Source organism: Callorhinus ursinus, unplaced genomic scaffold (genome assembly GCF_003265705.2).
Source record: "Callorhinus ursinus isolate GAN/ISIS: 27379988/994484 unplaced genomic scaffold, GSC_fseal_2.0 scaffold64, whole genome shotgun sequence".
In the NCBI taxonomy this organism is placed as follows: domain Eukaryota; kingdom Metazoa; phylum Chordata; class Mammalia; order Carnivora; family Otariidae; genus Callorhinus; species Callorhinus ursinus.
The window spans coordinates 3176293-3189622 of NW_027397126.1; the positions used below are offsets into that span (position 1 = coordinate 3176293).

Below are 13330 nucleotides of genomic sequence, written 5' to 3' on the forward strand. Positions count from 1 at the left end.
ATCATCATCCACAGTTTACCACCAGAGAGGTCCATCATCCCAATCGCCATGGTGTCTCCTATAGCCCAAAGGTCTCCTGGCTCTTGCCATGTTGAGGCTTGGAAGTCTTCTCCAAGGCTGGCTGGAAGGGAACCTGTCTGCCTGGAGGTACCCTGCTGTTGTCCTCTGTTTCTGCTGTTTTCTTGAAAGCGCTGCTCGACCTGATAGCCGAGGTCCTGCCTGCACTCCACCCTCAGAAACCCCTTTCTCATTTCTCCTCCCAGCAGTCCGTGGAAAGTCTTCGGTAATCATATAATTTCCTAAGGCACTGCATGTCCATGATTCCCCTTTTCTCTCTCCTCTGAGAACCTTCTACATTCTTAATGATCTGCCTTTGGAACACAAAAGCCGAAGGTAAGCTACGCAGGTAATTTTGTTTTTCTGGTGCTATATATTTTTAAGGTAATGAGCTGGGGCTGGCTATCTGCTTGAAGATGGGGAAGGTAAAGGGGGGAATGTGAAGAACATTCATTCTCCCCATATATTGTCATTTCTCTCTCCTCTCTGAGTTCAAAGCCAGTTGGGAAACAGGCTCAGGAATCACTCAGAGATAAAATGTATTCATTCAACACAAATTTGTTAAATACCATCTACTGTCCCAGCATTGCTGTAGGCACTAAAGAATACAGCAGTGCCCAAAGCAGACAAAAGAACTATATAGGATTTGCAAAGTTACATTTTATTTTCATTATTTATTTTTTTACGAAGTTACATTTTAAAACCTGACCTAGCCTGAGGTCAAAATGACCTTTCCTCAATTGAATTTATCCATTTAGTCAGAGACTTAGTGGCTGAAAGACTGAACAAGCCTCTACTGTTTCCTTTGCTGTGCAGAAACTTTTTATCTTTTTTTTTAAAGATTTTATTTACTCCTTTGAGAGAGAGAAAGAGAGAGAGCACAAGCAGGAGGAGAGGCAGAGGGAGAGAAGCAGGCTCTCCGCTCAGCAGGGAGCCTGATGCGGGGCTCGATCCCAGGACCTGGAGATCATGACCTGAGCCCAAGGCAGACGCTCAACCTTCTGAGCCACCCAGGTGCCCCAGAAGCTTTTTATCTCGATGAAGTCCCAATAGTTATTTTTGCTGTTGTTTCCCTTGCCTTTGGAGACGTGTCTAGCAAGATGTTGCAGCTGAGTTCGAAGAGGTTGCTGCCTGTGTTCTCCTCTAGGATTTTGATGGATTCCTGTCTCACATTTAGGTCTTTCATCCATTTTGAATTTATTTTGTGTATGGTGTAAGAAAGAGGTTCGGTTTCATTCTTCTGCATGTGGCTGTCCAATTTTCCCAGCACCATTTATTGAAGAGACTGTCCTTTTTCCATTGGATATTCTTTCCTGCTTTGTCGAAGATTAGTTGACCATAGAGTTGAGGGTCCATTTCTGGGCTCTCGATTCTGTTCCATTGATCTATGTGTCTGTTTTTGTGCCAGTACCATACTGTCTTGATGATCACAGCTTTGTAATAGAGCTTAGAGCCTGGCATTGTGATGCTCCCAGCTTTGGTTTTCTTTTTCAACATCCCTCTGGCTATTCAGGATCTTTTCTGGTTCCATACAAATTTTAGGATTGTTCCAGCTCTGTGAAAAATGTCAATGGTATTTTGATAGGGATTGCATAGACTGTATAGATTGCTCTAGGTAGCAACAGTAGAGGCTTGTTCAGTCTTTCAGCCACTAAGTCTCTGACTAAAATATTGTTAAATATTTTAACAATATTTGTTCTTCCAATCCATAAGCATGGAATGTTTTTCCATCTTTTTGTGTCTTCCTCAATTTCTATCATGAGTGTTCTGTAGTTTCCAGAGTACAGATCCTTTACCTCTTTGGTTAGGTTTATTCCTAGGTATCTTATGGTTTTTGGTGCAGTTGTAAATGGGATCGACTCATTAATTTCTCTTTATTCAGTCTCATTTTTAGTGTATAGAAATGGAACTGATTTCTGTGCATTGATTTTGTATCCTGCCACATTAGTGAATTCCTGTATGAGTTCTAGCAGTTTTGAGGTGGAGTCTTTTGAGTTTTCCACATAAAGTATCATGTCATCTGTGAAGAGTGAGAGTTTGACTTCTTCTTTGCCAATTTGAATGCCTTTTATTTCTTTTTGTTGTCTCATTGCTGAGGCTAGGACTTCTAGTACTACGTTGAACAACAGTGGTGAGAGTGGGCATCCCTGTTGTGTTCCTGACCCTAGGGAAAATGCTCTCAGTTTTTCCTTATTGATTGCAAATGACATATCAGATAAAGGGCTGGTATCCAAGATCTATAAAGAACTTTTCAAACTCAATATGCAAAAAAAAGTCCAGTCAAGAAATGGGCAGAAGACATGAACAGACATCTCTCCAAAGAAGACATCCAAATGGCCAACAGACACATGAAAAAGTGCTCAACATCACTCGGCATCAGGGAAATCCAAATCAAGACCACAATGAGATACCACCTCACACCCGTCAGAATGGCTAAAATTAACAAGACAGGAAACAACAAATTGTTGGCGAGGATGTGGAGAAAGGGGAACCCTCTTACACTGTCGGTGGGAATGCAAGCTGGTGCAGCCACTCTGGAAAACAGTATGGAGGTTCCTCAAGAAGTTAAAAATAGAGCTACCCTAGGACCCAGCAATTGCACTACTGGGTATTTACCCCAAAGATACAAATGTAGTGATCTGAAGGGACACCTACACCCCAATGTTCATAGCAGCAATGTCCACAAGAGCCAAACTGTGGAAAGAGCCGGGACATCCATCAACAGATGAATGGATAAAGAAGATGTGGTATATATACATACAATGGAATATTACTCAGCCATCAGAAAGGATGAAATCCTATCATTTACATCAACGTCGATGGGACTGGAGGGTATTATGCTGAGCGAAATAAGTCAATCAGAGAAAGACAATCATATAGTTTCACTCATATGTGGAATATAAGAAACAGCACAGAGGATCATAGGGGAAGGGAGGGAAAACTGAATGGGAAGAAATCAGAGAGAGAGAGACAAACCATGAGAGACTCTTAATGCTAGGAAACAAACTGATGGTTGCTGGAGGGGAGGGGGTAACTGGGTGATGGGCATGGGGAAGGGCACGTGATGTGATGAGCACTGGATGGTATACACAACTCATGAATTATTGAACACTACATCTGAAACTAATGATGTATTATGTGTTGGCTAATTGAATTTAAATTAAAAAAAAAAGACTGAAGCCCCCTCCTCCACCTGCCTATCTGGTTTCCTACCTCCAGTGGGCTTACTGCATGGAAGATCCAGGAATGGAAAAAGAACACCTAGTAGCTTGCAAGCTGGTAGCTCTGAAAGAGAAAGGGCCAAAGTGGGCTGAACACACACACACACACACACACACACACACACACACACACACACACACCCAGAGAGAGAGAGAGAGCGAGAGAGAGCAAGAGAGCGAGAGAATACCCCCTTCTCCAGGCTTACCAGTTAGCTACTTGAGTGGGTGGAAAGAGGAACAGAAACCCAATTCTACATACGTCATAGAGGTGAGTTAACCATTTTATGGCTGGAGGTAGGAACATGGAGAGGGAAAGTTATTCCATTTGCAATTAATATTGTAGCTTTTTATCCAGACCCCCATGAATTGTTCTTGACTTTTGAATAAGATGTGCGTGAATTTATCTAGATACGCTTACTCCTCATTTAGCTCTAGTTTTTAAGCTCATTTTTTTAATGCCCAAGTGTCTCTGTTGTTACTAATTGAGAAGGCTGTATTATACAAGGGCCTTCTACTTCCATTAATTGGTGCATCCATAAAACATTATTTGTATCACATTAAATATATTATAGGAGTGAGTTCAGAGTAGTTTCTCCACATTTATTTTCTTCATATGGGAAACACAAGGGGTGACATTTATCAAGTGGCTAAAATCTAGCTCCTTAAAGTTTTATCTTTTATGTTTATATACATTTAATTATATGAAATTTGAACCTGGCTCCTTAAATCCTTGATGCGCTAGTTCTGAGCCTGTTTTCTCTCAGAGGCAGTCCTCACCCTTCCCTGCTCTGCTCTGTCCTGTAGGGATAGGGAATGACCCCCTCAAGCTGTTTCCCAGGCTCCCATGTTAGCTGGCTTCCAGCTGGGTCCAGCCAACAGGAAGCGCTAGCTGGAGGCTTGGGGGCAGGTGGGAGCCCGGTGTCTCTACCTCAGGCTGCATCTCTAACAGCGGCTGAAACTCTGCTGTGGTCCCAGCTGCTCCAGACAGGCCCACCATGATTCCCATTTCTGCCAAAAGACCAGGCCAGAGGCTGCAGGATCTTCACCTCCTCTCTGTCCCCTCAAGCCTAAGAGTGGTTCTGGCCTCCTACTCTAATCTCTGGGTTGCTTTGCATAGAGCCCCAGTTGGCTTTTTAGCTCAGCCAATGTGTGTAATCAATTCCCTGTATTATGCTCCTTTTTATTTTTTTAAAGATTTTATTTATTTATTTGACAGAGAGAGAACGAACACAATCCAGGGGAGTGGCAGGCAGAGGAAGAGAGAGAAGCAGGCTCCCTGAGGAACAAGGAGCCCGATGTGGGGCTCGATCCCAGGACCCCGGGATCATGACGGGAGCCTAAGGCAGGCGCTTAACTGACTGAGCCACCCAGGCGCCCCCCATTTATTTTAAATACATGTAATGGTCTGTTTTCCAGTTTGGACCTTGACTGTTGCTTTTGGCTTGAAAACTGTCATCAGATTATGAAGATCAACTCCATCGAGTGAGTGGGGAGGAGTGTGAGTCAGACAGTAACCAGGGTAAAGAACCTAGCTGCTGCTTTATTTCTTCAAGGTGTTCCATGAAAAACTGGTGTCCAGTGATTTGTTGTTAGACGGTCTATGCAAAAAGTGATCCTTGGTTTGGAACACAGTGGATTTCAACAAAGTCATATGGGTTTAATATTAGATCTTTCATAGACTTTAATGTTCTAGAATGCATTGTAACTTGTCCGGCAGGGTACGATCATACATGGAAATTCCCAAAGTTATTTAGCCAGGGAACCCACTTTTTCAAGGAATACCTAATAACATTTCCCAGGACTCTTTAATGTTTCATACAACCCAGTTTGGAAAATGCCGAATAATAATAATCTCAGCCAGGCTTTTGATAGGTGCAGGTGGAATCATTTCAGATTAATAGTGCTGGCCATATTCCCACGTTCTTGTTTAAGTGATGTACATACTTTACCTTTTTTATTTAAAAGATTTATTTACTTGAGAGAGAGTGTGCAAGTGGGGAGAAGGGAGAATCTCGGGAGCCTGACTCGGGGCTCAATTTCACAACCCTGAAATCAGGACCTGAGCTGCAGTCACGAGCTGGTCACTTAACTGACTGAGCCACTGGGCGCCCCAGTGATGTACATACTTTAGATACCAGGTGTAGGCAGCTAACTTGATGCCTCATTATTAAAATTGTAGGAGCATGCTTGTATTCTCACTCAGATGGCAGGAAACAGGGGTAGGAGGATAAAATGTTACCTTGGGAAACACCTGATTTAGTAGTACTGGAGGGAAACTCAGTTCAACACCATCAACTTTGATGAAAGGGAAAACCCAGGCCTGGTCTTTCTCTTTCTTTCTTCCTTTCCCTCCCTCCCTCCCTTCCTTCCTTCCTTCCCTCCTTCCTCCCTTCCTTCTTTCTTTCCTTCTTTTTTTTAAGGATTCTTAAGTAATCTTAAATGTGGGGCTCAAACTCACAACTCTGAGATCAAGAGCCACACTGTTCCACCTACTGAGTGAGCCAGGCGTGCCAGGGCCTGGGGTAGTTTGAGGCTACCCACTTCAAGACTAAGAGCATTGGCATATGAGCCCTGTTCATGGTTTCATTTGGGGTACAATGGCATCTGGCTCACAGGAAAATGATTACAGAAAGATTTGCTTTTTGATCATTCTAGACTCTGCAGGACATGCTTTTGGGGTTCTGGACAGACTGCACAGTGTGGTGTCGCAAGAAACACATTGGTTCAGATCTGGGTTCTGTCTTGAGGGGCCAGGGCAAGATAATTAGCTCGACTGAGCCTCAGTTTTGTTGTTTTTTTTAAAGATTATTTATTTGAGAGAGAGAGCACGCGAGAGAGCAGAGTGATCACACGAGTTGGGGGTTGGGGCAGAGGGAGAAGCAGACTCCTCCTTGAGCAGGGAGCCCAACGAGGGGCTTGTTCCCAGGACCCTGGGATCATGACCTGAGCCTAACAGATGCTTAACCAACTGAGCCACCCAGGCGCCCCTAAGCCTCAGTTTATCTGTAAGAATCTGGAGTTTAATGATCTCCACATAGAGCTGTTGTGGAGATTAAATGAGGTATGTAAAAGCATTCCATGAAGTGTTATGCAGATAACAGCTAAAAGAATTTATTTTAGTATTCTACAGTCAGCTCAATTTAATGTCCTCTCCCATTAATATTTTTATGTTTTTTTTTTTAAAGCTCTACACCCAATGTGGGGTTTAAACTCACAATCCCATTACCAAGAGCTGCGTATTTTATTAACTGAGCCAGCCAGGTGCCCCTGCTTTATTGTGTTCTATTTTTCAAATTATAATTTAGAAATAATTTCAGGCGTAAGTTGCAAAATAGTACAAAAAATTCCCCATATACTCTCTTCAGATTCCACAAAGTATAACACAGTCACAATTTCAAAAAATCATTTAACATTGATATAACCTATGATAGTATATAGCCTATATACCTTAGGTAAACTCACCAGTTACCCTACTCATGTCCAATTTCTGGTCCGGGATTGAATTGAGGACATGCTGCACTTATGTCATCTTCATTTCCTTTATCTGGGTATTCCTTAGTCTTGGTCTTTCATCAACTTTATACATTTTTTTAAAGTAGGCTCCACGACCCACATGGGGCTTGAGGGGCGCCTGGGTGGCTCAGTTGTTAAGTGTCTGCCTTCGGCTCAGGTCATGGTCCCAGGGTCCTGGGATCGAGCCCCGCATCGGGCTCCCTGATCAGCAAGAATCCTGCTTCTCCCTCTTCCACTTCCCCTGCTTGTGTTCCCTCTCTCGCTGTCTCTGTCAAATAAATAAATCTTAAAAAACAAAAAAACCAACCCCCCAAAAAACACATGGGGCTTGAACTCATGACCCTGAAATCGAGAGTCGCACGCTCTACCAAGTGAGCCAGCTAGGTGCCCCAAACTTTTTTTACTTTTAATTTTTAAAGATTTTTATTGGAGAGAGGGAGAATCCTAAACACCCCCCCCCCCCCACTGAGCAGAGCCCGGTGTGGGGCTCCATCCCAGGACCCTGAGATCATGACCTGAGCCGAAGTCAGACACTTGACTGAGCCACCCAGGTGCCCCATTAAATTTTTTTAAATCTGCTCATGTTTACTATTTTTGTTTTTTTAAGTAAGCTCTAACCCAGTGTGGGGCTTGAACTCATATAACACCAAGATCAAGTTGCATGCTCTACCACCTGAGCCAGCCAGGAGCCCCCATGATCTCTACAATTTTGAAGATTACTGGTCAGTTATTGCGTAGAATTATCCGTGTTTTGGTCTGTCATGCTTTCTTATGGTTAATATTAATAATTAGCATTAATATTGTGATGGCTGTAATGATGGAAATAGTATCCTGGTTAAGTGTATGGACTCTAGTCAGAATACCTAGATTCAAAATCTGGCTCTGAGAGGGATGCCTGGCTGGCTCAGTTGGTGGAGCATGTAGTGAGTTTGAGCCCCATGTTGGGTGTACATTCCTGAAAAAAAAAAAAAATCTGGGGCACCTGGGTGGCTCAGTCGGTTAAGCAACTGACTCTTGATTTCAGTTCTGGTCATGCTCTCAGGGTTGAGACTGAACCCCACGTTGGGCTCTGCTTTCAGCACGGAGTCTGCTTGAGATTCTTTCCCTCAGCTCCTCCTGCCACTCATGTGTGTAGTCGTGCACGCTCTAAAATAAGTTTAAAAAATCTGGCTCTACCAGGTAGTGCAGGGTGGGACTGCTTAAACGTTAAAGGTTGCTTTTCTCCTAAATACTATTATTGGAAAAACAGTTTTCTTTACAGCTGTCATGTGTATCCACCTTTTCTCTCCACTTCCCCACGAGTCCATAGAAGTATCTTCCTGGGACAAGGGCCCCTTGCTAAGGGCAACCAACCTTCCAGGATTGCCTGGAACTTTCCTAATGTCAGTGATTAAAGTTCCATGACCTGGAAGACCTTTCGGTTCCCAGCTGAGATGGTGCGGTATGCTGAGTGACAGCCCTCCAAAGATGTCCATGTCCTTCCTAATTCCTAGAAACTGTCAGTGTGTCACCTTACCACGGAAAAAGGGACATTGCAGATGTGACTTATCTCGAGATGGAGAGATTATCCTGGATTATCCACATGGATTTGATGTAATCACAGAGGGAATGCAGGAGGGTCAGACTCAAGAGATGTGACAGTGGGAGCAGAGAGATTTGAAGATGGGACCAGGAAAGGATCATGAGACAAGTAATCACATTACTTTTTTTTCTTCAAGATTTTATTTGAGAAAGAGAACACAAGCTGGGGCGGAGGGGTGCGGTGTAGGTAGGAGGGGCAGAGAGGGAGAAGCAGGCTCCCTGCCAATGCGGGGCTCGATCCCAGGACCCCAAGATCATGACCCGAGCCGAAGTCAGACGCTCAACCGACTGAGCCACCCAGGCGCCCCATCACAAAACCTTCTGAAAGCTGGAAAAGGCAAGGGAGCAGCTCTCCTCTAGAGCTTCCAGGAAAAACACCCCGATTTTAAGACTTCCAGAATTTTAAGAGAATACATTTGTGTTGAAAACGAAACAAACAAACAAAAAACCTGGCTCTACCAGACGGCGTGACCTTGGTTTGTGACTCAGTTTCTTTATCTGTCAAACGGAGGAACGTGAGTATCTACTTCATAGGACTGTTTGAATTACGAGAGGCACGAATATCCGTCGTAAGTCATTAGAACAGTGCCTGGCACACAGTAAATGCTGTTTAAGTGTTAACCGGAGGTAGTTGTGATTTTAGTGGCTTTACTGGCAGGAAGTACGTCCTGGCAAACTGACAGAGACCAAAACAGTAGCAGGCATTTTAACCATGAACATCCAACAGGCAAAGAGCCAGGGCCAAAGACCCTCTGGCCCACCACCAAGTGCACTGTCCCTTTCAGCCAGAGGCCGGCTCCTAGCACTTGCTCTTGAGGCTCAGGAGATGAGGACTTGCCTGAGCCCCAAGCAGTATTTCTTCAGCATAATAGGTCCACATACTAGGAACCGAGCCCGTGTTTCCTTCCCCGAAAGTTGCTGGGAAAATGTGTCAAATTAATTTCACAAAGTTGTGAAATAATTAGCCCCTGTTTTTCTATTTCCAGAACTCAGGCCTTCAAGCTTCATTAGTATGCGTCCAGCACATCAGCCATGGACACATCCACTGAATAACCATAGTGATAACCTCAGCCCCTAACCTTTGCATGTGCTTCTTGTTAAAGGGGCCAAACCGCTCAGACCCTCACAATACTTACTTTACTGGCCAAACTCCTGGGTAGACTCAGCAGTGAGGCAGCTCCCCGCAAAGCCGGATGGGGGAAGGGAAGGAAGCTTGCACAGACTAATTAATTCCAAGAAGGTAGAAAGAATCTACCATAGTTACATCTCTAAAAATTTGGTAAATGACAACTACTCACTAAAAAGATCAAAGCAATAAAACATTTAATATAAAAATAGCAATGATTTCATCTGAATAACAAATGATATTTTACAAAGCAGTTTTGATCCCTTTACCTCGTCTGACCACCCCTGACCCCCAAGACACCATTTTACAGGCAAGAAGAGGACCGAGAGGAAAACAGCTCGAAGTGACAACGCTGAAAACTTTAATTCAGGTCTCACCTCCAAATACAGCACATTTCCCACTTACCAAAAAATAAAAAGGAGACACCTGAAACTAATATAACACTGTATGTTAACTGCTGGAATTAAAATAAAAAAAAATTAAAAAATAAAGGAAATTCACTAAATGTAGGTCAAAGACTTAACATGATCAGAAGGCTACAAAAACATGGAGACTTAAGTGTAAAAATGAAATGCTACCAGCCACGGTGGAGAAACTTTAGTTTTTTACGTGTGTGCCTTTGGACCAAATTTCAAGCGACTATAGAATCACTGCATGTTTGGATACTTAAGAATCAAATGATTTCAATGAGATGGAGACACAGACCATATATCACACTACCTCCAATGTGTGGGCAGCAGAAAGCACACTACCAAGCATACACTAGATTTTCAGTACGTATTTACTGATTTGGCTGCCCTTTTCTCTATCAAAACTCCCACAAAAACTGTAACCTCCCCAAATTAGGTATTGCCCTAAAATGCCAGTTAACGCATACAGAAACAGGCAAAGAGAAAATTAAAAAACTATTTCCCATCATCATATTGCTTCCGTATTCTTATGTCAAACTGAGACCTTTCCAAAAAAAAAGAGGCTAAAATATCAATCATATCATACCAAAGTTTATTGATACATCAAACAAAAATTTCTGTAATGAAAAAGGCAAGTTGCATTCATAAAAGATGGCATTCACAGTCATTATAGAAAGCAACGACATAGATGTAAAAAATTGCTTAAGTGAAAAATGTAATTTTGCAGTCCCATTTTGCAAGCTGAAAAATGATTTTGTTAACACTTGCATAAAATCTGCACATTTATATACTGCATGTTATTAAAAAATTCCATCACTAAATTATTATGAATTTTGCAAATTTAGGCCTACATTTATACTGTTGCTGGTGTAGATGTTGTAGATACAGAATCTGTGTTTTACGTTTAGTAGGTTACACCTTCAAACAAAGGACAACAGTTGTGAAAATTACAAGGACATCTTGATAGTTCAAAGTTGTTCAAATGATGGGTATGTGATCCCATTATTACATTTTCCCCCATTCTCTGTCACAAAATAAGGTGGTTAGCTTGTAGTGCTAGGAATACTGTGAGAAGGCTTACTTCGAGTGATTACATCTGCTAACCCATGCTAGCCATTTTTTAGCTCATTAATAAAATATCTTTCAAAAAGGAAAGTCAGGTCCCTCTCAAGGATCTAGGCCATGATTTCACCATCGTGAATTTGAGCTACAGTGTAGCGTGTAGCTGAGACAGGACTTTAAATCCCCCTTAGTCACCTTTCTTCCTGGCTGCGAGGAATTTTACATACCACCAGTTACATTTCCACTGCCCTGGATGTTCTGATTATGGCAATCTTCAATGGTTTGCACTCAACGAGCCTCTCTCTATATTGTGGCTCTCTCATTTGTATTCACAGTCCCTACAGTACTTATGTGAGACAACAGAAACAACACAGCAACGGCCAGACCACGAACAAGAACAACAAAAAACATCAAAAGCTTTCCTGGGTCTGATTTTTTTTTTTTTAAGCTCTTTGGAATAGGCAAAGAATACACAGACTTTGTTTTCAGTAGATTACCTCAAACATAGGCGACCAGAACACAGCACACTTGGGTAAGCTGTGAATGACATCTAACAAAATACTCAAAAATAATACTGATAGGTGAGAACAAATGAAATAATGAAAAAGGGGCATAATGATGGATAGGTTTCTGATAACTGAAATTCTGTCCTTCCTAGAATTTAAGAAAAATTACACCTAAACATTACACAAAATATATATGGAAGAATCAAATGTGCCATGTGGACCATATAAATACACTGGTATAGATTGAATTCAATACTTTTCTAAATCAAGGTATGATATAAACACTAATAATAGTACAGGCATGCCAGAAAGACAACCAAAAATGGGAACAGGTATGAAAACACTTTTTTTTTTTTTAAAGTAATCTCTATGCCCACTGTGGGGCTCGAACTCATGACCCCGAGAGATCCAAGAGACGCATGCTTCACTGACTGAGCCAGCCATGCGCCCCTGAAAACACTTTTTAAGAGCCCATTTCAATCTTGTAGTCAAATGTAGCCATTTATATCCAAAAAAAGTGTTTAACATTTAATAAAGACATCTCACATTTATGTTTATGTTTTTAAGTGAACTCATTAGGAGGCTAAAGCCTCCTTCTAGTCCAGTAAGTTGAGGACTTTACCAAGGTGAATCTCATGGTTTAAAGTTAGACCATCACCCAACCATGTTTGCTGAGAAAACATTCATGTTCACAATCACGGCTCTGCAGCTGAATCACCACCGTCTTGGGATGGATCCCTCTTTCCCAAATTGGCAAGTTAAAAAAAAAAAAAAGTGCTGCATATATGCACAAAGGCAGCCTCTTTCAAAAAATAACCATTAACAGTTATAAGCTATTTTTTCCCCTCTCCACAAAAAATTGTAGAAGATTGATGTTCAGATGGCTTTATTTTTTATGTAACTATGGTTTTGCCTATCTCACCTCAGATCCCAGTAAAACTAATATTGGAAAAAAATCTGTTATATCTTCACTCTCTTGATGGGCTACTTACTAAGCGATTGGAAATGTTTTTATTTTCAAATCTAGTAGCCACACACCCATCAAGTGGGATTTAATTCAGAAGAACACAAATAAAATGAGCGATTTTTTTGATTCTCACAAAAATATCCAGGATGAACGTTCTTTCCACATAAGGGTTCAAGGTATTTTTGGGGCAAGGATATTCTATGAAGACAAAATTAGCATGTGGGTGAACAGAAAAGATTAACCATTTAGTCTTCTTGTATGTTCAAGTATTCCTTTCATGTATTTGAAAAAAAATAATTTAAGATGATCATTCAGCAGGAACAAGAAATGTGATCCAAACAGCCTATTTCTTCTGCCAGGCAAAAAGAGTAAGATTAGCAAAGTCTATTCATTCCCATTGTATGACTTCTACTTTATACTATTATATTTAGATCCATTCACAGAGTTCATGGGTTAAAGGAGCACCCATTGGGTAGTTATATTATTCTATCTAAAGCCAGAAACTCTAATTATTCGTGCTTTCAACTTTCACATGATTCATAACTTAAGAGCTTTGGCCATAACGGCTACTTAACAATAACTGTAAATGCTTAAGAGAGTCATTTGGTATTTTAATGGACATTGATTCTGAACCCTAGACATAAGAGAGTGGTTTAATTTGTTGCATATTGAGTATCCTGAGATGATAACTTTTTGTAGTTGTTTCTTCCTGCTTTCTTTTTTAGCTGTAACCATTGTCAATATGCTTGTAGGACAATAACATAGGCAGTTCAAGATTCGGATTCTGAAAAATTTAAAATATACAGAGTTAAAAGGTTTATTTTAACAATAATGTGAAGCCATCTGTTTAGCATTTTCAAAAATAAATCAAGTAGTATATTTTGTTA

At 41.4% G+C, this 13330-nt stretch overlaps 1 protein-coding gene across 7 annotated transcripts in view; it reads right to left on the reverse strand.

Annotated features, from left to right (window-relative positions):
- Window positions 1–10479: 10479 nt before the first annotated feature.
- Window positions 10480–13330, reverse strand: part of ATP11C (ATPase phospholipid transporting 11C (ATP11C blood group)) — a 174995-nt gene continuing 172144 nt past the window's right edge. For all 7 annotated transcript variants that reach the window (XM_073885676.1, XM_025861532.2, XM_025861535.2 and 4 more), the window contains one exon: window positions 10480–13227. Coding sequence is in view for 1 of the 7 variants with exons in the window: in XM_025861533.2 (XP_025717318.1) it covers window positions 13165–13227 (63 nt within the window). In the remaining 6 variants the exon portion in view is untranslated. The remainder of the gene's footprint in view (window positions 13228–13330) is intronic.